The following is a 27,339-nucleotide window of genomic DNA, read 5'->3' as shown; positions in this document are numbered from 1 at the left end:
CTAGTGAGATCTGAGGGCCTTGATAGCCGCCTGGCTGTCAGTCAATATCGCAATGTTCTCATAGGTCCTGGTATGCAAACAAATGCTACCCTCTACAGCTTACTGAGCGCTTTTTATCTATTGGATCTTTGTTTATTGAATCTACCTTCTACAAGTCATACATAAGTATTTTCACAGCTACAAATCGTATGTATAACTAATCATACAAATTTCTTGCAGTGTAAAATTTTGCGTTTGCTTTGCCTACTGGATATACCACTTTCGTTCGGCTAGAAAAACCCAAAAAAACTGTTGCGTATTAAAGCATTGTTTTGATACAAAACGAAATTAAATGACATATTTAGATATGCACATAATTTAGTCGGCTTATTCTTTTGTACTTTTACGTTTAAAAATTATGAATTTTAAACGCCGTCATGAAATTTGTGTAGTTTTAAACATAGAAATGCTAATATGCCAGACTTGCAAATTTATAAAATTGTTATGGTAGTTAAGTTGTCAAACTGCTTTGCCGAATTGACATGCCGCATAAACGTCAGCCTAATTCACCAGCCACCAAAACTCAACATTTAATTTATTTTATTACCAATCATCAGGGTGTGCACAACAGAGTATGAAAGTGTCTGGCGCGCGGAGGGTAAAGTAGCGGAGGGGAGTATGCTAGTGCGCACGCTATCGTCACAGTACTTACACCCACAGTTTTGGGCGGCACACAGCACTCACCGCCCTTGTAAATTTCCCACTATTTTCGCTGAGAGAGTTTTCCCCGTGAGCGACGACACTACATACACTCGCTTGCTCGCTTATCATGCCTGTGCTTTGCATGCGATCCGCTCCGTTGTTGTACATTGAGGCTGGATAGATAGATGGCTTAACTGCCGAACTAACCAAATAACTGCCTGCTGCCAGTTTTGGCTGTCTGTGTTGGTCCATTCGCAGATGGAAAAGTCAATTTTTCATCTCGGCGCAGCGCGAAGGGTGTTTTTACTTTAATCGAAATTTTTTCCTCATTAATAACTTTTAAGTGCTCAACAACAAACACACAACGGTTAAACGGACCATAACTAAAACATTAAGGAAAACTGCAGGCCACAGTGAAAATAGTGAAAACTTGAAAGAAAAAAAATCAATAAGAAATTCAGTAAATTCAATATAAAAATTTGTTGTGTGTGTGAGTTGAGCTAACGTGCGTGTGTGTATGTGCGTTTTCTTGCCGTTTTTGTAATTCGGAAACGCGATGCGAACGCGAGTATGAATTTCGTTTTACGCCTTTGGCTGCAGTCGAAATCGACAATTGGCATCGACGCGTCAACGCAGACGCAGACGCAGACGGTAATGGTGACGGTGACGGTACCGCCGACGACGATATCCACAAAAACATACAAATACCCATGTTAAGCCATAGCTGCTGCCAAGATGCTGCCGAGATGCGAAAGCGGCGCTGACACTCAACAAAGTAGTGTAGAAAAAAGTGCCAAAGTGTTGTCGACGATTGTGTGTCGTGTGTGCCCACAAACACACATGGAAAATTTTATTGGAATTCGCAGCGTAGAAAAATCTATTAAGGGAGCGCGTTGAGCACCACCTATTTACCTAAGCAGCAGATTTTAGGAAAAGTTCAAATGGTAAACGAAAAGTAAATGAAAAGAAATAAATTTCTTTGCGCGAATACGTAAAAAATAAATACAAAGTATGCGTTTTGAACTTTCAAAATTAAATGGTGCATCAAAACTTAATCCAAAAAAGGTCCACGGTATGTGTAGCACTCGTTCATATGTACTATACATATATATCTATGTGTGTGTATGAGAGGCGTCGAAAAACCGTTAAAGTAAGCAGCAACGCGGCGCAGCAGCAAAACGTATGAACGTCAACTGAAAATTGCATGCGATATTGGCATCGCAATCGAATTTAAACGGGGTATTGCGGGTTTAGCGAATTTCAGAGGATAAGACAACTTCTTTGCAAATGCTAAAAGTGCACCGCAGCTGCCTTGCATCAATGGCAGCAGCATAGCGTTACTACAATAAAGTGCTCGAAAATTTACTATCAGTACATCAAATTGTGCTGTTAATTTTAATACAAAAGCACTTTAGATAATGAAATGAATTGAAAGAAAGGACCTTCGAGCATAAGTAGCGATTATGGGTGTTATTTATTCTCGTTGTGGTCCATTGAGTAGTTAAAGTATTTATTGAGCCCATTGTTTAACATACACACACTGATACACATACATATGATAAGCGCATACACATACATGCATACATATGTATATGAAAATATATAGACGACAAACCCACACATCGTAAGCCATCAGAACGTGATTAGTTGCCCTACCCCTTTTTTTTTGTGCGCACTAACAGGGTGTATTGCACTCGTCCGTGTTAACCATAACCATAAGTTGTTTACAGCGTGATTTTATTTTTAATCAATGCAAGGCGTAGACTACTGAGAAATTTAATTATGTATTAATCTTTAGCTCTCGTGACAAATTGGCTCAGCAATTGCGTTTAAAGTACTTTTTCTAAATTACTCTGGCGTCTACAATTGTGCACCCTGTGCATCGTGAGGGACGCACGTACGAGCTATGCTAACCATGGCGTGTAAGGACTTGCGCCACGGCCGAAAGAGTGTAAGATTTAGTGAGCCCACTGCGACATAATCACTTTAAGGAGCCGGTCCACTGAAATCTGATGCATGTATTCACTGTGGGGTGCGACTGTAAGCGGGTAATCGGTTCGCAACAAAATTTGGTCCAGTTTTTGGGATTGCGTTGGGTTTCGGACGCCTCAACTAAAACCAGCATCAAATGGAAAAATTACAATTATGAGAGTATGCATCTGGAATGTGCGGATCTTTAATGAAGAAGTGCCTCTGAACGGATCATCAAACGATGATCTCTAGAATACTAAGGCTGCCACTCAAGGTTTATGAAGGACGAGACAAAATTATAAACACTTTGAACCTTGCAACTTCTCCTAGAGGTGCCATGTCGAATTCCGTCGTCGGGTACTGTCGTTCGTCCCAGTGGACGCGCAACATCTTGGTCATAAGTGATCACATCGCAATAGCGGAGAAGGACGAGGCGTCGAAGAACTCAATCACCGCTTGTAGCCTTGCTTCATTCCCGATATTAACAACGTGCCAGGCAAATTCCATGCCAGGGTAGATCAGAGAGATACTTTAGGTCTCACCGTCGAACAATGTAACCTTTACGACGAAACATCCGATAACGAACCGAGGCTGATTGACTACTCCGGGCCGCTACAACAACAACAGGTTCAGGTCTTCTTGATCAATGAAGCCACAATGCTCTTTCCGGAACGGAAAACTAGATATCGACGACTGACACGACAGGATCGACTTATCTCTGCAGCCGGTTCGAAAACGTCCTATCTCAGAAAATGCCTCAAGAACGCCCTACAACAGAATTTGTTTGATGAACGCCCTATGTCAACTCTTTTTTTTCAAAAAACTCTTTATATCAACTGATAATTTATTGAAAATATGTTGATGTAGGGCGTTTTTAAATTGGCAGCTGAGATAGTTCTTCAATCGAATTCTGAAATATGGCGTTCTTGAAAAATTTTCCGAGATACGTCGTTATCAAACCACTCAGCCGCCAATATCTAGATAAATAACTAAATAGCTAAACACGGAGTGCATGCTTCCAGTGTTAAGGGTGCACGTAAACTCCCACGGCGACTCACACCACTATCTTTCTACAGCCAAGATACGTACACGCCTCTGTGTAACAAGGGAAGATAAGCTGAACGTCCCAATAAGCAGCATATTCGCATTTGACTCGTTTCATAACTGCCGTCTGAGCTTCAACAAATCGACATTTGTGGATGGTGAAACCACATTTCCCAGCTCTTTAAACTCCGCCACCGAAGAAATTGTCGAATATTAGCGAGTCAGATGCGGAATGTAATGCCGCTGTAGAGAAAATGATCTCGCCACGCTGCGATCTGTTGCAAATGGTGCCGTGTGGTATCGATATAAAGAGCTGAAGGAGAAAGTGGGTCGTGTTTTTTCATTAAAAAAGAGAGGCCGAAAAACGTGAGTGTGAAAAGCTTGAAATTCTGGACTATAAGAAGAGTGTCTCAACATTTTTTATCAGGAAGTTAGACAACTTAGAGAAGATTTCAAGAGCAATGCAAATTCCTGTAAGAAAACTACCGAGCGTTCAGTCTTATCTACACGTAAAGTTAACTTTAGGTCATAGATTACGGATCTGTATACTGTTTTTCTAGATCAGGCAATTTTCCCAAGATATTTGCGCTTTAAGCTTGCATTGCAAATAAAAAAAAAACATCTAACTTTAAGATGGAAAATATTCTCATACGCTATTTCGAGTATGATCATGTACCAAATATTCTCATACGCTATTTCGAACACGGCCATGTACCATATGGCGTATGAGTAACATTATTACCTGCTCCTATTTCATACAAAAAAATTATTGTGGAGCATTTCATCGTCACGTACAGACAAATTCAACTACTTTTCTGTTATTTTAAGACGTATAGTTTTAGACACGTTAATGAGACACGTAATTTATTAATTTTATTTAATAGTTTGAACATTAGTCTTTGATTATATGCAAACTATTTAAGGGTAGTTCTTCAAAAGCCTTAGAAAAAAGAAGATCATATGTATTCACATTCAACTTTCAGCGAAACTATGAAATAAGGGCCACACATGTGTTAGATGAAAAGTGTAAGTAAGACCCAAAGACTGTATTAAGTGGGGGAAAAAAACAAAAAATTACGTTTTTGCTTTTAATAAGTTGTCACGTACAGAAAAATCACGTCACATGTCAGGCAGAGTTCATATAGGTGGTTATAAAAAGTAGCTATTTAATATTAGAACACCGATTTGTCCTCTGATAGGCTATGAATTCTGCTCTCTATCTTTTTCTGGACAACTTATTTGTGATGAAAGTTCGAATATCCAGGTATCGGTTGGCGTTTTGCCATGGGAAAACAGCCTGCGTTTTCTGATAAGATAAATAACACGGGTCCGGGAAAACTTTGCCTGATTGGATAAAAATATTGTCATCTTGGCTTATAATTTTTTTCTCACTAGTCTTTTCGCGTCTCCGCCAGCTCGCATTAATCACGCCTTTTCCGTGTAACTGTGCAAATGCCTTGCTATACTTACAACCGAGTAGACAATTTTGGACAATAACCACGCCCACCTCCCTTATAACAGTATTTGCAAAAACTATCATATTTCCGCAAACACTAGATCTAAATTATTGAAAGTTGGAATGTGAGGTACAATAAGACAATTATGAATTTTTAGAAAAATGGGGGTGGCACCGCCTACTTCTGATAAAAGCTCTATCTCAGTAGCCGCTTTACTAATCCCCACCAAACTCGGTACGAATATTGCTGAGAGTTTCATTAAGAAGCTCGTTGAACTTTTTTTTTTAATCGGTCATTAACCCGCGCATCTCCCATGTAACGGTAAATTTCTGAACTTTTATTTTCTCTGAGCATACAGTGGAATAACTCGTTAAACAAAATTAGATTGTGTTTTTAACCTTAGCATGGCATAAACCATATCTATCCATGCCTGAAAGTGAACAGTGTGGAGGAGACGCACCATGTTTTCTTCGAGTGTATGCGATTTGGCAATGCCAGATCTAAACTTCGCTATATAACGGAAAAAAATGGACGACAGCATGTGGGTCGGCGCGACGCGGGATAGCCCGTTGCGCATAGGGCTATTTTGCCTTCAAAATCTGGCCAAAACTATTTATGTGTAGTTTCGCAACTGACTAGTGCCAATTATAAATAAATGAATAAATAAACAAATATATCTCTGAACAATAAAATGATACCTGGCATGATTTGTAAGAGTTTGGTATAAACAATTATGACTAGCTAACTAATTACATACTTCATTCAAAATTTTTCGGAAAATAGTACATGCCAACAAAAAAAGGGAAAAATGGTGCAGCAAATGTCAAAGCTATTTTCATAGACTTTTTTGTGCTGACGAGGTAAAAGTGTCAAAGAGTCGCAATTTTTGCAATATTTTAGAAGCCCTAGCAAAGAAAAAAAGGTTATAGAATCTTCCGCATAGGCTTAAATTCAAGCTAGAGCTGTCGACTTCTAGCCCTGAAAATACCATTTATGAATCTTACTTGATGATCATTTATAGACATTTTCTGTGCAGCAAAAACTAATTTAAGCCTGTCGACTTTCTTCTTCTCTTTGCTACAGGTTCTCAAATATTGCAAAAAACGTGCTTTTTTGAAACTTTGTCCTCGTTTCTCTCAAAATCTGGAGCTGATGAAAACTTTATACTTATGGATTCTTAATCAGCAGCAAAAAATCAATCAAGAACAATTTTAACATTTTCCGCACCAAAATTTTTTTCCACTTTTGTTGACCTGTACTATTTTTAAAAATATTTTGCTCAAGCTTATCAATACATCCCTTCTTGGAAATTTTCTTTCAAAATGTTGTCTATATTGCCGGTGCTTGTTTCGTGCTTCCTCTGGTAGCTGCTCAATCGGGAGAAGTACGTTATCTATAACTTAAACGCCATGCATTATCTAAATTTTTCCCCAAAACACCTTTCTCCTTCTAACTTGCCGATACCTCCTTCATTTGGTATTTACTGATGTAATTTTCACTAATTTTTTGTTCAAAAAACTCGATATTATCTTCTTTTTGCGTTCGCATTATTGAATAATTTTTAATAACGCTTCTCTTGTCATCCTTCTTGATGACCGCATATTATATACTGAGAACAAAAAAATACTTGCTTGTGTTAGTTTCGAAAGGTTCAAAAACAAATACCGATTTAAAAGAGGGGCGGAAGAAGGCGGTAGATTTTTTTACAGATATATTAATTAAAAATTCTATAGTATATAGCGATATATAAAACTTATCTTAACTCGATTTAACTGACACTTACAACTACCATGAAAAATAAAATATCAATACAAAATCTCTCATAGAATTACTTTTGAATGCGAATCAAGATTAAACAAAATTTTTATTTTTTTTAATAACATGTATTAAATAAAGTACGTTCTTTTCTGAAACGGACTGTTTTGTAAAGCAATAACCACGACTATCAGACGAAAAATAAGAATATTATAAATTTTTGGAAAATGGGCGTAGCCACGCCCACTTATGGTAGCATGTGTATATCTTGGTAACAGCTGTACCAATTTCTTCCAAACTTGGCACAGTTGTTGACCTTGATACAGCATGCTAAACGGCCGAAAATTTTAAAAATCGGAAAATAACCACGCCCACATCCCATATAACGGTAATTTTCAGAAATACTAAAACCGCGATATTTTAGTAACTATTGAAGATAATTCACTCAAAATTGATATTTACAATAAATTTCAGACGAAAAATAAGAATATTATAAATTTTTAGAAAATGGGCGTAGCCACGCCCACTTATGGCTACATGTGCATATCTTGGTAACCGCTGCACCAATTTCTTCCAAACTTGGCACATTTATTGGGCTGGGTACAGCATACAAAATGGCCGAAAATTTAAAAATCGGACAATAACCACGCCCACATCCCATATAACGGTAATTTAGAGAAATACAAAATCTTCGATAAATCAGAAAATATTAAAGCTAATTTATTCAAAATGGATGCTTGCAACAATTCTTTACCAAGAAATACGTTCATGGTAAAATTTTGGAAAATGGGCGTGCCACCGCCCACTTATGATCACATATATGTATATCGGTAACCGTTATACCAATTTGTACCAAACTCGGTATTTTTATTATCCTTGAAACATAAAAGCAAAACGTTGAAAGTTATTGAAATCGGACTAAAATTACGGCCGCTTTTCATATAACGGTAAATTTCAGAAATGCTTGAAACTGGAATATTTCGAAATTTAAGGACGCTAATTTACTCAAAATTGATACACCCCGTCTTACCATCTAGCGGTAGCTTTCGGAAAGGTGAAAAAACATATATTTAATACTTGCGCCGGGTATTTAACGTTCGGCTCCGCCCGAACTTAGACTTTCTTACTTGTTAATTATGACTTTAAGACGTTTTAAGTATTCTTATACAATTTTAAGTCCTTTATCAATAACAATGTACCATGTATGTATGTACAATGTAACGTTATTTATACATGTACATATGTATGATTCTGTGGACACCAGGCCTGAACTAATGAGGACTGCAAGCTGACCAGCATAACTACTCGCTTTATTGTACTGCATACGTTAGTGGCCTTCAGCCTAACTCAGATAAATATTTTCCTTCAATTAGTAATTGTAAAAAAAAAGAGAGAAAAAGGTCAAATATGAATAAATAATAAAAGAATTGTGCTGCGAAATCTGCTAAACGCGAGATGTTGCTGCTCTTGTTGACGCTGCTGCCTGAAGCTGAGCCGATTTTTTCCCGGAAAACAGATGTAAATATGCATACACAGGCACATACATATGTATGGACGTACTATAACTCGGTCATACATACCCTGTCGGGAGAGGCACTAGTGCCGAACTGGTTCTGTACTAGAGAATTTAGAACCATGACTAGTGCGCGTTAATTCTCCTTCGCGTGCCAGCAACTGGCGAAGCTAATATTGGTATGTCCTGCGAAGCGTCAATTGCCCCCAGCTGCATCCCTCTTTCAATAGTTCCGAACTAGTCACAAATTTTATAGTTCCGAACCAGTTTAAAAATCGATAGACGAAAATAGTATCGTGCTTGTTTTGATATTTCTGGTTTTCCGTGTGTGCGATTTTAAGTAATTTGCAATAAAATGTGTTTTCAAATTCAAATTAATTTTTGTTTCAATGATCGTATGAAATGTACGCCCACGTACCTGTGGTTGTGGCTGAGTTTGCAGTAGTTAGATTCCAGAAGGTCCCAAAACGCTAAAATATTAACAAAAATTTTTGTTTTGTATTACCAAACTATGAAAAAGCATCTGCGAAGTGCAAAATAAAAGCGTATTTGTGGACAAAGACGCCAAACAAATGTTTATTTAAAGTAAACAAGCCCCTCGCTGCATCCCTTTTCGTTAGTTCCGAACTGTCTCTAAATTCACCAGATGAGATCTAGTTCAATCTGTTCGTTCTGCATCCCGTTTTCTAGAGTTCCGAAACAGTTCTAAACTCGTCATTTTACGTTTTTTATTCTTTGGGACTTACTACATTTTCTGTGAGTGTTTTGCTTTTTCCAAATTTGTGTATCACTTAACGGAAATGGTTAAAAACATAAGTAATAGTTCATTTGATTTTTTAGAAAACGATGCATTTCTAACTGTTCTTGCTTCTTGCATTTAACTATAATTTTTTTAGAAAAAGTGGACTTAAGAGCAACTTTTCACTCTTAACTAGCGATACGTAGTTTTAAAACGTTAAGTGTAAAAGTACCAAATTTCACTGCTTTTGAACTGGCTGGGATCTAGTTACTACTGGACTGGTTCGTTTTTGGCGATAAAGCTCTAGTAGGAGACTATAAATTAGGTTCGGGGTTTCCCTACAGGGTATTGCCACAAAGACACAAGAACATGTGGACCATACGCAAACACATGTAAAATTCACACAAGTAACTAATACATATTTGCATGCATACATACCTACAAAGCCATAAGTAGTATGCATGTGTGTAAACATACTTGAAGACTTGAATCGTTTGACTGGACTTCCATAACGAAAACAGGAAAAATAAAAGAAAATGGTGAGGAAGGAAATTAGCGGATGTAAGTGTATGTAGTAGAGAAATTTTACGTAGATTTGGCAAAATTTACGCACAAAAGAGACGAAATAGTAAATATGAAACAAAGCGTGTGCACCGAAAGATAAGCGTAGTGTAATGAAATACAAAATACTGGGTAAAACAGGAAATGCAGCCAACTTCACGCGGATTACTATGATAAAGAAAGGGGTAAAACACACACACACACACACACATACACAATTAAACACTCAAAGCTCTGGCTGGAAACGTCAAAAATTGTGTGCTATTCAGTAAAACAAAAATGCTGAGAGTGGCATTAAAGAAAAAAGAGAAAGAGAAAGAAAAATAGAGGGCCAAATATACCCAGATAAGGATGAGTAAGGAGAGAGATGAAGTTGTAGTGAGTTAAATAAACATCGTGTAGGTGTAGGAGTGCCGAGCGATTGGGCGTTTATGCTGCTACGCGATGGACGACGACGATGACGACGACAACAACAGTGACGACAAAATGTCAAAACGATGAGCATGCGAAGTGTATGAAATCCTACCGAGTAGTGAACGCATACAAATACGTGTGTGAGTGTGAATGAAAAGGAAACGGAAGCAGTAACTAAATAGCAATGAAATAACAGTGGAAAGTGTAAAGTGAAAATCGAGATTCTTATTTGTGGATTTTCGAACATCGAATTAAGTTGAAAGGCGGTGGTGGTGGTGGAATAAATGTGGACGATAGTTGTGCCAAAGAAGAGAGCAATAAATGTCAGAACACGTAGAGAAAGTGAAATGCATAGTAGATGTTTTAGAAAATTTAATTTTTGATGTGTAATATTTTTTTTGCAGTTTTTCCTTACTACTCAGTGTTCGATGTGTAATGAGCTTTAAAATGTTTACTTGCTCATTTGATTAGAATTTGATTAGAACCATAAAAAATTTAAGGTCGTTTTATCAAGTAAATAATCTGCGCTTTAAACAAAAATTTGTTCTGAAAAACCAATGCGTTTGAAGGGCAGATAAATTTCGAAACCTACTTGAGAAAACGGCATTTAATGAATAGTTAATATAGTATTTACTTCAATATTTTCTCGACGCACCTGTGTACAAAGGAGATTTCCATAAAACTGCTGGAGTTGCAAAGCAAAATTTGGTAAAAGGTTGCACTGTTGTGGAGCTGCAATTAGGTTGTAAAAAAAAATAAGGAAATAAGATTAGTATTGTCAAGGTTTGAAATTAATTGCTAAAAAAGATACTTACGTAATATTTTTGACTTCGTAATTTCTTTCATAAAATGACTAGGCGATTTTTATTTACTTGTTTGTTAATGAGGTATTTTCGATAAAGATTTCAATGCGTAAAAATTCATAAACTACAAACTATTGGATAATAATTGTCGCCCTGAAACTGTAAATAAAAGTTGTTTTTGGAATTTGAATTCTTTAGCAGAAGTCGACTCTTTGAGACTTTTTCAATTTTTTTTTTCGGAGAATATTTCTGCGTTTTTCGCGACCTTGTGGGGTTTTCAGTTAGTCTTCGTTTTTTGGGGCTTCTCGGATTTATTTATTTTATTTTTATACCTTTCATGAGCATGAAATGATATTATAACTTTTGTCTGATGTTTGTAAGTACAAGAATAAGAAGAGATAAACCCACTAAAATGTATACTTATTTGATCAGAACGTCGAGCTGCGTCGATTTAGCCATGTCCGTCTGTCCGTCTGTTTGTATGCAATCTAGTCTCTCAGTTTTCGATATATCCGGATGAAATTTGGTAAGTAAGCGTATTTTGATAATGTATTAATCACTTGTCGGAATCGGAAAAATCGGACCACTATAACATATAGCCACCATACAACTGATTGTTTAGAGATCAGATTTTTCGTTGTAACTTCTCCATTTATGCAGCTAGGAACATGACATTTCGCGCTATTTCCACCCATTATCAACAGATTACTTGCAGTGAAAATAACAATGATCGGGTCTCTATAACATAAGATAACATGAAAAACAATGAAGTTGATGTAAGCCGGCCAGATCGGGTAAATAGCAGCTATATTGTATAGTGCCCTGAATCGAATACGATTTGGTAGGTTAACTCAGTACTCTATATATTTAAACCGATGTTCGGGCTGATAACGTAAAAATTAGACTTAATGTCAAAACAATAGATTTTTTGCCCATTTTCGGTTGTATAGGATTCCGTTTCGGTTCTTTTGGAATATTTTTTCAGTTGTTTTTACTTATATTTTCAGTTATTCTGGGATCATTTTCCATTTCTTCTGGAACCATTTTTCGGGTCTTTTGGAAACGAATTTCGGTTCTAACCGAATCGTTTTTCAGGTCTTCTGGAATCTAGTTTCGTTTCTTCCGGAGTAATTTTTTGGGTCATTTGGAATTGAGTTTCGTTTTTTCCGGAACCGTTTTTCGGGTTTTTGGAATCGGTTCCATTAGAACAGTTTTTCGGTTCTTGTACAAATCGGACCCATTCTCTTAGGGACCCGGTTCTCCGATTCCGGTTCCTCGGTTCTGTGCATCACTATTATTTAAAAAAAAAATTATAACAATAAATGTTTTTACATTTTTTACCAATCAGTGCTTATAACCACTACAAGTATAACGCATTAACATTGTATTTATGGAAAATCGTTAATCTCGACTAGAATAAAGATAATGACAAACAAAAACAATAAAACACGTTTTAAAAGATAAAAGGAAACGAGCAACCATTATAACAAACACATTGTCTTCCCAATAAAAATGAAATGCACAAATTAATAACTCATCTTACATTCATTTTGAAAACGAAACAAAATTTACGAAGCAATAAAACGATATCCAAAAACTACAACCTCCTTAAATAACACCAGAAACTAAAAATAAAATTGAACTTAGTATGAAAAAGTAAAACTTCATTTAAAACTACACGTTAATCAGCAAACCAATCGGCGCACAAAAATTAAATATAAAAAAAGAAAAATTGTCGTTCAAATAAAAATTGCATGCTAGCTATAAAACATTTCAACGCACTGGAGAGCGTGCATTGCACTGCCATTTGGTGGAGATTTGGTTTTTAATGCGGCCAGTGGCAACGGTGGCAGAGTGGCAGCGCGGCGGTACCAGATGGCAGATACCACAGACCCTCGATATCGTGGGCGGCTTTGTTGAGGCATGTCGTAATGGCCAGAGAGGTAAGTGTCTCCTAATTATGGTTTGGTTTTCTATTATTATTTTTTTTTTTTCAAATACTAAGCGTTTAAAAGGTATCTGCCCTTAAAGTATAAAACAAAAACAACTAATTTTTAAGCAAAAAACAAAACCAAAAACTTCAATTCTCAAACAAAAATTTAAGAGAACCGTTAATTTCTTCATGATACAATGATCGAATCTATACCAAATTAGTCTGAGGTACATCCTTTCCTTAAAAAAAAAATATTTATAGAAATCGGTTAACGTGGTCTTATAAAAGAAATTTAGTTTTTTAAATTGAGATCTCGATTAAACTAGATTAACTACACTGCCGGAAAATAGTATTGGCACAGAAAAGTTTTTACAATACAGGCAACAATTTTTATTTTTATTTTTTCCGCAAATTTTCTATAAAAATGTGGTTCACACTACAGCAAAAAAGAAAAAAAAATCTAATTTCTAAATTTTGTGCAAAACTTTAATCAGATTTTTTTTAGATTTTTTTTTGCGTATGCAGTTTGGAGCCCAATAAATTGTATTACAACAAAGTGCAAGTTTGATGTAGCTGTGACTTACCGTCGATTTTTAGAACTTTTTTCACGCAGTTTTTCTATACAAAAATATTTTCAAAAATACTTTGTATGGAAAAAATGCGAAATACCATGTGTCATATTTTCTGAACTAGATCTGATACAAAAAATTTCAATCACAGATTTGAAATCGTAATTAAAAACTAGGCTAATATCATATAATATAACCTAATCATCAGAAATGCTGTTGTGCGGCGTAATTAATGATATACCGTCGTCTGTGCGCAAGAAACGTGAATGTATAAAAATTAAAATTTTGGGAAATCAAATTTGAAAGTTTTTTTACGAGACTTGACCTGCACTGCTGTCTTTGGCATTTTAAAATATATGGTCTCCGTGTTTGCTTGGTATGCTGGGATTTCGTATAACGTAGAACTTCAAAAGGTTAATCCAGTCAACCCAATAACTCAAAATTAGTTGATTTGAACATTCGCGCTTGTGGCAATAGGATGACGATTTATCGTCGTGGTAGACTGCTCTATCTCAGCAAATGGAACATCAGCGGAAACAAGGAAAGGTGTGGTGAATATTCGCAATTTCAGTGGTTACACATTGGTTTATTGAATCTAGCTTGTAACCGTTAAGTTAACATGGATTCACATAATGCTACTTCAGAAAGCCGCTCAACAAAGTAGGCTACATGATGTGTTTACTTTAAAAAGGGGAAGAGGACCGTAAATCTTACGCAGAATCTTTCTCATGATAACTTTAAGAGCCGTCTCATAAGATATTTTAATTATCCATATTTCTGCGCCATACATAAGCGCGGGTATAATGAGTGGACTTATAGAGTGTTATTTTTGTTTTGACAAGAGGGACTTTAAGTCCCAATTGCCTACTCAAAGTAGCACTTTTTGCAAGACAAGGAGAAATCACTCCGTTGGATTTCAAGGCTGACATTATTATCGGTGCTAATGCTAGTTTCTTTTAAAACGCAGTCGTCTACTTTTTTAAAACTGTAACTGTCAACGGTGACGTGATGGCAGAAAATACTTAGTTTTGCCCACGTTCACCACCATAAAAAGGTTGAAAAAGTAGATGCTAGATATTTCCAGAATGTATAACATCGCATTTAGTATCAAATTCAATTTTTCTATAACTGTTTTACTTTGCACACAGTTTTACCACGCAAAATTTGCTACAAATATTCCTAAGCAGGGAAGCATAATGAAACTATCTGACTACTTTTTAAGCCAGAGTGGTATTCCTCGGATTGATTTCCCACACTTTTGCATCATTGTAACACTTTTCTTTGGAGTTGCATGTACGTCGTGACGTAGGAGTAACATTATTTGTTGGCTCTATTTCATACAAAAAATGTTTGCAAATTTTCATTTAACCATTCAAAACTTGTTTATTTATCTATCGATTTCCCTCGCTAGTAGCTTGATTTTTTTTTTGGCAAAAGAACAATCTTTACTATAAATTTAAAAAAATTACAAAAGACTTGTTATTTTGTATTTTTTTCCTTGTTAGAGTTTGAATATTTTTTTTTTTACAAAAATTTAAAGATCTTTAGAAGATTACCTGATCTGGAAAAACGGTATACAAAACTACGACCCAAATTTAAGTTCAAATGTTTCGGCGTTTTTTTGTGACATTTCAAAACTTGAAAATTTTCTTACAGTTTTTTTAAACAAAATTATAACTTCGGAAACTATCTACATTAAAAATAATAACTGTTTATGATGAAAATTACGATCATATGCCAACCTCATTTAAAACGGAGCAAAGACGTGACATTAAAACAAATACAGAACATTCGGCGTCCCGTATGATACAGGACGGATGGCCACCGTAGGTAAATGGGAAGTGGGCGTAATTTTAATCCGATTTAAAAAAAATTTTATCATAAGGGAATTTTTTCAAAATTTTATTGTTTATGCAGAGATGTTCCTAGATGCATTTCTGCGTTGAAAATAAAATTCTGCTTCCGGCCCGATATTGCTTTTTTGTACGAAGGACAATAACTGCACCAAGTTTTATAGATACATATTCGGTCCTATTATGGCTGTAAACGTCGACGTCGATATCATTTTTCAATGACACCAATAGCCCTCGTAATATTTTTGTGGAAAGATGTTCCTTGCAAAAATAGTGCTGTGGTCAGCGTAGCTGGAGTTGGACTTACGATGGCTATTTTTTGATGAAAAAATTTCATCGACATCAACAACCATAGAAGGACCGATTGATAAATCGGTCACCGAGAAACACTTATGTATGTAAGCATGTAAGTCATCATTCACTTTTTTATGCTACTTTAAATTCTAATTTTCTACAAGCCATCTATTTTGTTTTTCAATAACTTTAATTTCATATTATATTTTGTGGAAATTTACAAAACCAAATATGTATTTACGCAAAATTAATTCAATATAACCTGATCTGATGAATTAATCTGTTTTATTAAATATTTATAACCAAAAAAAAAAATTGTATGAGTGCAATCTAAATTTAAACCTATCACAAAATCACTTCAAAATTTCTAACAAGTATTTTCTTACTTAATCGCGGCAAATACTAAACTAACCTAACTCAATGTCTGGCTTGTTTTCATCCAACTCGTTTTACGATAATTCAACTTGTTTTCAAATAAACTTAAATTTTTGATGACTATTGAGTGTAGTCAAATGCCTGAAATATGAAATTTATTAACACTTAAAAACTTATTTACATACATTCCTAAATATTTGAATTTTAATTGAAAAACCAGTTTACACGGCAAATAAAAAACCGGCAAGCGGATGAAATTGTGATTTCTATTGATCGGCGCCACTTTTGAAAGACGTAAAGAAATTAGAATATTTTAATGTTTGCAAAGGTAGTAAAAAACAAGTTTGTCTAATTAAAGTTTCTCACTTGCTGAGAAAAAAATTACCCATATTGTATTTGTTTCAAACAAAAACAAAAAAAAAAATTTGTCGCCAATCGGTATTTTGTTTACGTCAAGCTGATTTTCGTTTGGAAATATTTTTGTATGTTCACTTTATTGCTCTGAACTTCACAGATGCTTTTTCGTAAATAAGAAAAACCAAACGAAAACTAAAAACTATAAGCTTCGTCAAATGACAATTGAAACTAGGATCTGTTAAGGCAGTGTCACACGGTTGGGCATTTGCTGAAAATTTGGTGCAAATTGTGTCCCAATCACGGTAGCCCTTGAAACGTATCGACAAATATCGAAATTAGTCGAGTTATCGAATTTTGTTGAGTTATCGGATTTTATTGTTTTTGAAATTCATTGAATTATCGATAGGTATCAAATTTTCGAAATTCATCGATAAACTGGAATGTATCTGGCCAATTCCAAGTCCTGCCAAACTCCTGCCAAAGTCCTTCAGAGAAATAAAAAATTTGAGCCACGTTTTAGTTGCAAAGCAGACACGCTATAGTTAAAAACCTCTCCCGAAAAACGGTCGAATTTTGACTGTAAATGGCTCATATCGTTACCTAAAGTTGAAAAGGTGCCAAGTCCATTTTTTTAAATTATTCAGAAGAGACGAAAAATCGATGTAGTTTGGCATTATCTGTCTTTCTGCATCAAAAACTAACTTTTGAAAAAAAGTGGGCTTGGCACCTTTAACCTTTAGGTAGCGATAAGCATATTATCGAAAATATTTGAAATAGGCGTAAAACCAGAAAGGCGAAAAAACTTCACCCGAACTCAGATTTCTTTACTTGTTTTCATACTACTCAAGTTAAAAGTGAAAATAAAATATATTTTTCAATTCTAACAACTTATTAACCCTTAATTACTATACTTAGAAGAAGACTGATGTTGGTATGTGAGACCAAACAAACTTTATTGTTAAGTATTAAATATTATTCGTATGTTTTTAGATCGTTTCACCTAAAACTGTTTTTAGTGAAAAATATTATTATTTTGACTTTGCGATTTTTTTTTTTATTATAATTAATTTACCCATATGTTAAGCCAAAATCAGAAAAGCATAAAGGTGTTTCACTTGTTTAAAAAGCAAAAGAATGTTTTAAAATAAAATACTTTCAATTAACAAAATTAAATTAAAAATTTTGGCAACTTTAACAATGAGTAGTAACTAGTGACTGCTTTCAATAAGGCTTTTCAACGTTGATTTCTTACAACGAAATATTAATTTTAATCTAAAAATTGTGTCGTGGTCTGAGAGACCCGCAACAGTACTTAAGGGTTACAACAATTTTATTAACCTTAATCCATATTCTCTCATGCAATTATTACTCAACATCACCTTGCAACAGCAATGTTAACTTAACAGAACTATGTTAATATGTATGTAAAAGCATAGTTCATAACGGCAGTATTCCACTAGATACTTTTGAATGCCAAATAACTACGTGCAGTTGCGCATTTAACCACAGCCGAGCGATAAACTCGCTAAGCATCTACTCGCTGTGAATTTGTTGGCCAAACGTTTTGTGCTGCTCAGCTGTGCGCTAGCTACTTCATATCTTTCTTAGCATTACATAACATCATTTTTCATTACTTAAAATTTTCTACTGATGAACTTAGATAGACACAAACATAACTCTGGTTGCATTCGTACAACGCGAACGCTACGATAATTTACAGTTACTACTCATGTAGTATGCGTTTTAACATTCGGTGATAAACAGTGACTTTGCGAAGAGTCGTTAACGATTTTCATGTGACAGACAGTCACCGCACAGCTCTGCGTTTCGTAGTTCTAGCAAATGCAACGTTTGTAATGAATGCCTTTTGCCAGGCAAATCTATACCTCATTCTATCATCTACATATGTATGTATGTATGTAGATATGTCGTGTTGCATTGTCTGTGTGGCGCAGCAGATGCTGTATGCTCACTGATGGCGGGGTGTGGTGCAGTGCCATGCCATGCCGTGTCGTATGTATTTACGGCTATGCTGACTGCCTTTCTGCCTGGCATGCTGGCGTTGTTGATGCAGTCGAGCATTTGTGGGGCAACAGCAATGTTCGAGTGACTGACTAGCTTTGACCTAAATACGAGTATCTGGCGGAGGGTGGTGGCGATGTTTTCTGCATGTGTGTGCATATGACATGTGTGTGTTCACCATACATTACCATATCCATTTGCATACATATGTACTTTAGGGTGGTTCAAAAATAAACTTTTAGTTTTGATTAAGAAACTTAATTATCTTATTTTTATTAATAATTTGTATTATTATTTATATTTATTAAATTTTTAACAATCTTTTTTTGTTTTGAAAGTTGGCCAAACGATTATAGTTTTGATGAAGACATTTAAATATTTTATTGACCTTTAAATAATTTTAAATTTTCAAATATCTGCCAACCCTATTTGTAAAAATTTGTTACCACAAACCTACAGAAAACATCGAGTAGAATGCATAAAAGAATTACACACATCCATTGAGCTGTTCGTTCGTGATGTGGTTATGAAAACATAAAATAACTACTTTTGTATATAACAGATAGGATTTAGGTTATTAAAACATGCTAAATAAAAATTTTAAGTAAAATAAGCATCATAGTATTAAATTTTGAAGGCTCCTAATGGGAAATAGTCTTATTCGATCAAAAGATATTTATTTTTAACGATTTTATAGCAATTTAACGAAAAAAATTTATGTAAACTACATGGAAAGTTCCAAAGCCCCGGCGGCACGGTTAAATATTAATCGATTTCAAAATAAATTATACGTGTCTACTTATTTTTGATATATTTCAGAGCTGGGAGGGTGGCTGAAGGGAAAAAATTTGCACCGTCCTAATGCACATACAAACGTACATATAAATATGTAAGTGATTATGTACTTAGAGTTGAATGCGCATTATGGTGGTCCAAAGAATAGGTTAAAATGTTAGCTCGCACCCCTTGGATTTTTCTAAATAGAAAAAATTAATACCCACATTTTTCTTAAAAAAAAAAACCAAAATAATGATATTTAGAATTGCCTCAAAGCCCATGAAGTTTTCCATATACTTTATATGTGCGAAAAATACTTTTTTGTAAAAATGGTATAGAATCCCTTAAAATAAGTATATTTCGATCGGAAACTATTTCTTTTCTAGAGACTTCCAATAATAATACTCAATTTTTATTTTGCCATTTTTTATAACTAACGGATTTTTATGGATCCCCCTGGGTACTGTTAACGGAAGTCTCCTAAAGAAAAATAGAGTTTTATAATCGAAAAATATTGATTTAAAAAAAAAACTACCATTTCTATGAAAAAGTGTCTTTCACCATATAAAATACAAGAAAAACTTCAAGGGCTTTGAGGCAGTTTCAATTTCTTGTTTTTTTCATCTTGAAAAACCGCTAGGATTTTAAACTTTTTTCGCCCGCATGTCTTTTTGGACCACCCTTATGTACGTACACATGCTTATAAAAACACGATATGCTACTGTGTGAGAGGCGTGAAGGGGGTTCCTTTATGCTATGTTTTTTATTACAGCACTGCAAATAGTGGCAAGCAAGTATTGTAGTTCGGTATCTTACAAGTTCGGCTGCTGCTGCTGCTACAGCTGTTTCCACTTTTGTTACATACATACATACATACATACATATGTATGTAGTTAGTGTGCTGTCGCAGTATCAGTCAACAGTTGTTGCTGCTATTGTTACTGCCAGCAACGATTTGAATTCTTTTCGCTTTGACTCATATGAGAATTTCTTCTTTTTTTTCGAAAGTTATCCTTTGTTTGTCGTTGCCACACATTTTGGATTGTTTGCCGTTTTTATTTTCGGTGCTCATGTTTCTTGTTTTGTTGCTATTGTTGTTGTACATTTTTTGTTATTCGCCGTTACTTGTCATATTCTCACAAATGCCAAGGAAATCTTAGTAGATAATTTCATAGTTTGAGAAATTTGCACAGAAACAGCAACAACAAAAATGTATATATGTGCATGTAAATATACATGTACAATATATCTACATGTATGTACATTTCTATGTATAAAAACAGGATATATGTATGTATTTTATTATTACATATTTTCTTTTTGTTGGTGACTTAGAATTTCAGATAGAACTCAACTTTCTAATATTGCATTTTCTATAGTAAAGAAATCGCAGTCCATAGAAAAATTGTTCATTTTTCCCTACTGACGGCATTGCTGAAATTAGCCTAAACAACGCAAAAATGTTTGATGAAAATTCATTTAATTATTACTCATACGCAGCGGTGCTCTAATCTAACATGAAATTTTTTTACAAATAAAAATCCACATGACTTGAGTAGGGCTCAACCAATTTGGCTCATTCTTTCTTTGTTGCGTTCGTAAGGACAAGGCTTGTACGCAAAACTTTGATTTCCAAGTGGTGCTGGAGTCGAGTTATTACTGAAATGTATATTTAGGGGTCGCTCAAACCACTCAAAGTTTTCCATGTGTGTGTACTAGGCGGCCTCGTGTGCGCGAGTCTGTGCCATGCGCTGAATATGTACATAATAATGTACATGGATATACTTTGGTGGCAACTCTATTAAAAAAATAAAGGCTTATTGCACATCTAATGACCAAGCTCTTTCAATTGATGTGTTATGTTTTTATTAATTAAAAAAGTAAAACTTTATTCCACATCAGGAGGCCAAGTTATGTAATTTGACAACCTTTAGTCCAACGAACAGCCAACCTCTTGTAATTTTTCATGCATGCGGCAACACTCTTCGAAAAAATAAAATCTTATTGCACATTTGAACGCCAAGCGCCTTCATTGTACTCCTAATTTTTTTAAAGTTGAATGAATTGTGGAAATCTGATGTCATTAACAAAAAATGATTGCGCGTATTTTATGTAATGTAGTAACTTTTAAAAAGTTGGCAACCCCACTAAAAAATAAAAGCTTATTGCACATCCGGGGATCATAACCTTTCACTTGATACCTAATTTTTTAGTCCAACGAACGGTGAAGATCTTATAATTTTTAAAAAGTTGGCAACCCTACTAAAGAGTTAACACATTACTGAACATCTAGAGGCCAAGCTCTTTCATATGACGTCGTATTTTTCGTATTCCAGCGAACAGCCGACATCTTATAATTTTTCACCCAGGTGGCAACCCTCTTCGAAAAAATAAAACCTTTTTGCTCATCTGAAGGCCAAGCATTTTTTCTTTCAGACCACAGTTTTTAAAACTGAATTACCTCTGCAAATCGGATGTAATTAACAAAAAATGTTGACACGTTTTATATGTAAGGTGGTAATTTTTAACAGACGGCAGCCCCGCTCAAATAAACATAAAAGCTTATTGCACATCGGGAGACCATTTCCTTTCACTTGGTACCTCATTTTGTAGGCCAACCAACGGTGAAAATAGTTTTTAAAAAGCTGGCAACCCTAGATGTGTGAAAACGTCTATTTATAAAGCTTCTAAATCTCTTTTATTTTATATAAATAAGGCCATACGTCTTTTCATTTGACAGTGAAGTTCAAATCACTGACCGATTTCAATTTTTGTAATCCTTCTAACGGTGCGGAACTTATAATTTTTTAAGACAGGTGGCCACTAGGGATGCCAATCCCGGGATCCCGGTGTTTTGTGCATTAATCCCGGGGTCCCGAAAATTTTGAAATATCGAATGATAGTAAGAATTTGTTTATGAATTTTGTAAAATGCCGTTTTGACTACAATTGCAGTCTGAGCCTTTTTTGAAGAAGATTTCAATGTATTTACTCATAGCGTCGCTAATGTAAACGAAAAAGGAAAAGTTGGATAATTTTTTAGATCAATCTACTCAAAACTTCCTCTAATCGAAAACCTTATAATTTGGCCGACGTGCTGGTAAAAGAAGTTCAAATATTTTGTAATGGAGGAGATAGGGGTCATTATCTTCAAATGGCATATGTCTACCTTTTGACAGTTCAGCCTAAAAGTGTTGATGCCGAAATATGTTTTTCACCAGTAGGTTTTGTATGTAAAAACTACAGGTCAAGCTTAGAAGACTCCGCTTTGAATGCTTTGCTGCTCTTACGAAAACATTTTAAGTGCAATAATAACACCACAGGCAAAAAAAAGGGGTATGTATTTCGACCCGCTGAATCCAATTCTGAGATCCGTTTGACTCGTACACCCTCAAAATTTCTAGTAAATTGCGAAAAAAATGGCAAAAAATTCTCCATTCGCCATTTCTTTATAGAGTAGAATAAACATGTTTAGAGAAATTGTTTTTGTATATTTTTGTTTTATGTTTTTTTATTAATTTAAATTATTATTTGTGATGTATACGTTCCTCAATAACATGGTTTTTTAAATACAATAAAAAAAAAATGTTTTACTTTAAAATTTGTCTGATTTAATAAATATCGCTAGCGTCCCAATTTAAAAATTGTACAGGAGAGGAAAAAACTTCGTATAGCCATTTTCTTCAAGTATTTCGCAAAACTTTGAATACAACATTTTGCCTGTTTAAAGCAAAGCGAAACTCCATACGGATCGGAGGGATTCGATATTTATTAAAAGATTTCGTACTTTTTTGGCCTTATCGAATTTTCGGAGCTTGTTTTGGCCTTAGCAAATTTTCCTTTCATTGAATATAAACGAGAAGACATAAAACAAGGGTCTTTACCCTTTTCGAAACGATGCAATTTTAATTTATCTAGCCTCCTATATCAGAATATGATTTTTCATTAAAAGTGAAGTTAGCAACTTTTCACTCTAAGCTAGTAGCGATATATGAGTTTTACACTCAGTTTATCGTAAATTTTAAATAGTTTTATTTAATGGTGTTTTTAAAAGCTTTCAGATTTTGAATTTTTACTCATATTCATAAAATCTAAGACTCAATTTGAATCCCGGGAAAAATGTTTTTATATAAAGTGAGTCTAACAAAATAACTCCTTTTTTGTTATGTTTCCCAAAAACATCAACTTTTCCAAGTGTTTTCATGAAAGGCGGTTTCGAGATTCTAATATAGTTGTATCTGTTTTTGAGAAAAGCCTCTCGCAAGGGACAGATGACGCAACAACCGTTATGTATAGACATAGCGTTGCCGTTGAGAATTTTCAGAAATTCGAAAAAAGGGGTTCATTGACGAAAAAAGGGTCACCATATTATTTCTGCTTTTCTTTACTAGTACAAAAAAAAAAATTTGTTGAATTTAAAAAGAAAATAAAGCGACAAGCTTTTCACAAAACAAGGTTGCAAACATACACATAAATCGAGAACAGTTACATTTCCCTTAAAAGTCTTAAGTGATGCATTTTTTCATACTTACAGGAGGAAATATTTTTTGATAGCATAGTTCTGTTAACATTTCTTAAAAAAAGTCTCTGAAAAGGGGCAAAGGTCGCACATAATTTTGGAAAAGGGTAAAAAAATCAAAATTTTAAAAAAGTCGGGTCAAAGGGTATTGGCGTTCAAAAAGGGCCAAATTGCCTTTTTAGTCGCACACCGGCAACACTGTATAGACGGCCTCGCTTATATAGCTGCGGGAATATATTGCGAATATCTTCCAATTCCTCTAATGGGTTGCTTTTCAAAGAAGATGCTGAAGCATAACAAGTTTTGCGCTTCCGATACGAGTACTTTTTTTTGATACCTACTTGGATCGCAGTAAAAAGTATCGAGTACAAAAATACTTGGCAAAGTGAGAAAAGTATCGGGTATGTACTTGGATTTACTTGTATCGTTTTATCCCTACATATACCTCTCCTATCTCCTATACAGAATATATTAGAGGAAATCTCATTGAAATCCATTCAGTAGTTGTCGAGATTAGTGAGTTCTAACAATCTCGACGTTCCTTTATACCAGTGGTCGGCACACCTTAGCTCACTGAGCGCTCTCGAAAAGTACCCCGAACTTGCTATATATTTACATTCTCGCCACCGTACATAATTAAATCATATAAAAGAAAAAACTATATAAATTATCATTGATGCATTGAAATCGTAATTGCCTCTCGCTCCGCTATCTTCCTGGCGATAAAATTTTGTTGTAAGTTAAGTCATGCCATAACTTTCATGAGATTGAGTTAGACTATGAATTAGCTCCCATGGAAGTTATGTCTGATCTGCGTGGAATTTAATTTAAAAATAACTTCCATGGGACCATCTTACATCTATTAGGATAAAACTTTTAAGGGAGTTCTTTAAAATTAAATATTAATAGAAACTATGTAAAAATATCCCACCGGCACCGTGAGGTAGTATTTTTCCAATTGTAGCTGCTAGTACTACCCCCACTCTTCATTCTTACCAGCTTTCTTGCTGTGAAATTAGAACTTGAAAAGAACTAACAGACACTCCCAAATGCACGACGATGACAACAACGATTGACCGACAGCGCAGATCGCTAATAGAAATTTGCTAGTGTAAAAAATGCAATGCAACGGAACAACGGAGGCAAACAAAACAAGAAAAGGTAAAGAGGCTGGGGAAGGTTGACACATTGCAATGGGACAAGCAAATTGCAAAAAAATATGCAAAAAACAAAAAAGCAAAAAGCAAATGTAAGTTGTTAACAACCAGAGATGTACAAAGTACTCGTATCTACATACATACATACATACATACATATGTCGATACATAGTAAGTATGAAGGTAGTTTTACGAAAACATCCTCGATACGTAGTGTTAACAGTTTTTAGTTGAGGGAAAGAAATTGTGAAAATGCGAGGTGTGACTTGATAGCGTTAACAGCAGGGCACATTCTGCAGCACACTCACACACATACACGCACATGTGCAAGATGCGCATGCATACAAGTGAGCATAGCGAGACACACTTCACTTTCACACAGCCTTCAAAAACGTGGACGAGGACATTGCGCGCAAGGGGTATTGCAAGAGGCTGAGGCTGAGGCAGCACATCAGCCAGCGGAGGTAGTAGTGGCTGACGAAGTGAAATTGGGTCAAATCTAATGTTTTGCCGAGTAACGATGCTGACAACGACCGAGTGTGGCGCGGTAAAATCAAGGTATGAGCGCTGAGTGCAAGACAGAGCAAAGCACAAACCGAGCTGAGGTGAAGGTGTTACCGTGAGTGAATCACAGAGTGCAAACTGAACATCCGCCCCGACGACTACGAAACAATGTGATGCGTACAGTGTTACCAGGCTATAACACTATGCATATTTTGAGCAATATATTAAATGCAGCTACAGTAAAATAAATCAATACAGACTCTATTACTTCGCAAAATTCGTTTGATGCTTTATGATCGTTGAGATAGCTAGAGAACTATGGTAGGTATGTCGAACTTATCGAGCATATCTGCGTCATCAGAGGCTGTTGCTTCTGTCGAACTTTTTTTAAGAATTATCGCTCGTTTCGTATCCATAATTGGTCGCACAAGTGGCGAGGAAGCACGCTCGTCCACGTACTCAAAGGTCCGATTTAACCAAGTAAGGCTAAGTAGCAGCTCCGGAAGTCCCGCGATAACCGGAACACTCTGTAAGCGACTCGGCTAATCCTCGGTATGGGTAGTATTACACCTTGTTCTGGCCTTGAAAGTAGAAAGAAAAGGAGTTTGGGCAGAGATTTTCGGTGATGGAGGTAGCTTAGCACAAACAGTAGCCTTTAAAAGTTTTAAACAATTAATAAAATATAGAACAGCTTAAGATGTACATTTTTGGGATACCCTATTGTTCATATTTCGAATTCAGGTAATTTTCGGTCACTCTTTTCGGTGAAGCGGATGTTAAAACAACAATAAAATTAATATAGTACTAGAAATCATCCACATTGTATGCTTTTAGGTTTCAAGATTTTGAAAGAAAGCCCGATAATATTTGTAAATACAAAGGAAAAATCCCGATATTAATTTTAGAAGAAAAAGCCGATGGTTTTATTTTTTAGTTATTTATATATAAGAGGTTTTAATTAAATATTCCTAATTTTTAAGTTTTTTTCGGTACTGACGTAGGTTTTCAAAATTTCTTCAAGTTCTTTTGGTGGATTTTTGTATTCAATTTGGAAATTTATGGAATATCGGCTTGTTTTCAGATTTTTCGGTGGTTTTAAATCTTTTTTTTAAGTCTTTCGGGCTCTTTCTTGACTTTTTACAAGAAGCTTGGAACTTTTCGAGTTTCATTGGTGAGGTGAGGTAAGGTGGTCTCGCTTCCCGCGTTAAGAAAATATATTATTTTATAATCGTGTTTTTTACAATATTCTATTACAGATATGAAGCTATTGATACAAAAATCCTCAGAATACTGCTTATTACATTTCTTTAATTTGAAATTGTAATATGCCATGCTATTTGATACAGGCAATTGTGGTAGTAAAGTTTAATTGTGTTCTATCTAAATGAACAAAATTATCTGTTAAACACTTTTAAAGCGTTGATAATAAATTTTATGAATTTCTTAAAGGGCTCAGTGAGATGTTTGCAATCTTGGTATGTAATTTTAAATCGTCTCAAGTAAGTTTCAATCCAGAATGGGTTAGCGCGTACTCTTTGTGATAGCCATGCCCTGTCAGAATTTGAGTCAACTCGAAGGAAATTCCAAAGGTGGCCGTATAAATTTTAGCCTCACTTGGAGATTTGAAGAAAATTTTCGTTTTTTTTTGTCGGAATTTGTTTCTTTGTATTAACTGTACCATTTGGCTTCAGTTTATAAGCAAGTTTCACGTTTCGCATAGCTCATCGGGAACTGCGAGTATGTAGCGACTACAGTCAGGGTTGACGATTGTTCAGCATAATTGTCAGCAGCCTCGTTGCCTTCTATTTCTACATATCGGGCGTGTTAACGAACTTCATGCGGTTGTAGATCATAACACCAAGAAGCTTAATGTCATCCACACCATTCATCTCGATTTTGGACTTCTTTGATTTTCTGTGATCGATGTGATTTGCATTTTACCCTCTCCGAATACTAATGAGGTGAGGTGAGGTGAAGTAAGATCAGTTTCTTTAAAAATTGATCCAACTTTACAATATTCAATATTCTTCTCTACCTACATT

General features: G+C 35.2%; 1 protein-coding gene across 1 annotated transcript in view; it reads left to right on the top strand.

Annotated features, from left to right (window-relative positions):
* The first annotated feature begins 833 nt into the window (after positions 1–833).
* LOC118742502 overlaps positions 834–27,339 on the top strand; it is a 46,504-nt gene continuing 19,998 nt past the window's right edge. The window contains exons 1-2 of the mRNA XM_036474625.1: positions 834–1,625; positions 12,287–12,881. Of these exons, the coding sequence (XP_036330518.1) occupies positions 12,870–12,881 (12 nt within the window). The 5' untranslated portion in view covers positions 834–1,625; positions 12,287–12,869. The remainder of the gene's footprint in view (positions 1,626–12,286; positions 12,882–27,339) is intronic.

This window comes from Rhagoletis pomonella, unplaced genomic scaffold (genome assembly GCF_013731165.1).
Source record: "Rhagoletis pomonella isolate Grant_MI unplaced genomic scaffold, Rhpom_1.0 Rhpom_scaffold_00007, whole genome shotgun sequence".
Taxonomy (NCBI): domain Eukaryota; kingdom Metazoa; phylum Arthropoda; class Insecta; order Diptera; family Tephritidae; genus Rhagoletis; species Rhagoletis pomonella.
Note: the sequence above shows the minus strand (reverse complement) of the source record. Positions and strands in the feature narration are given on the sequence as shown.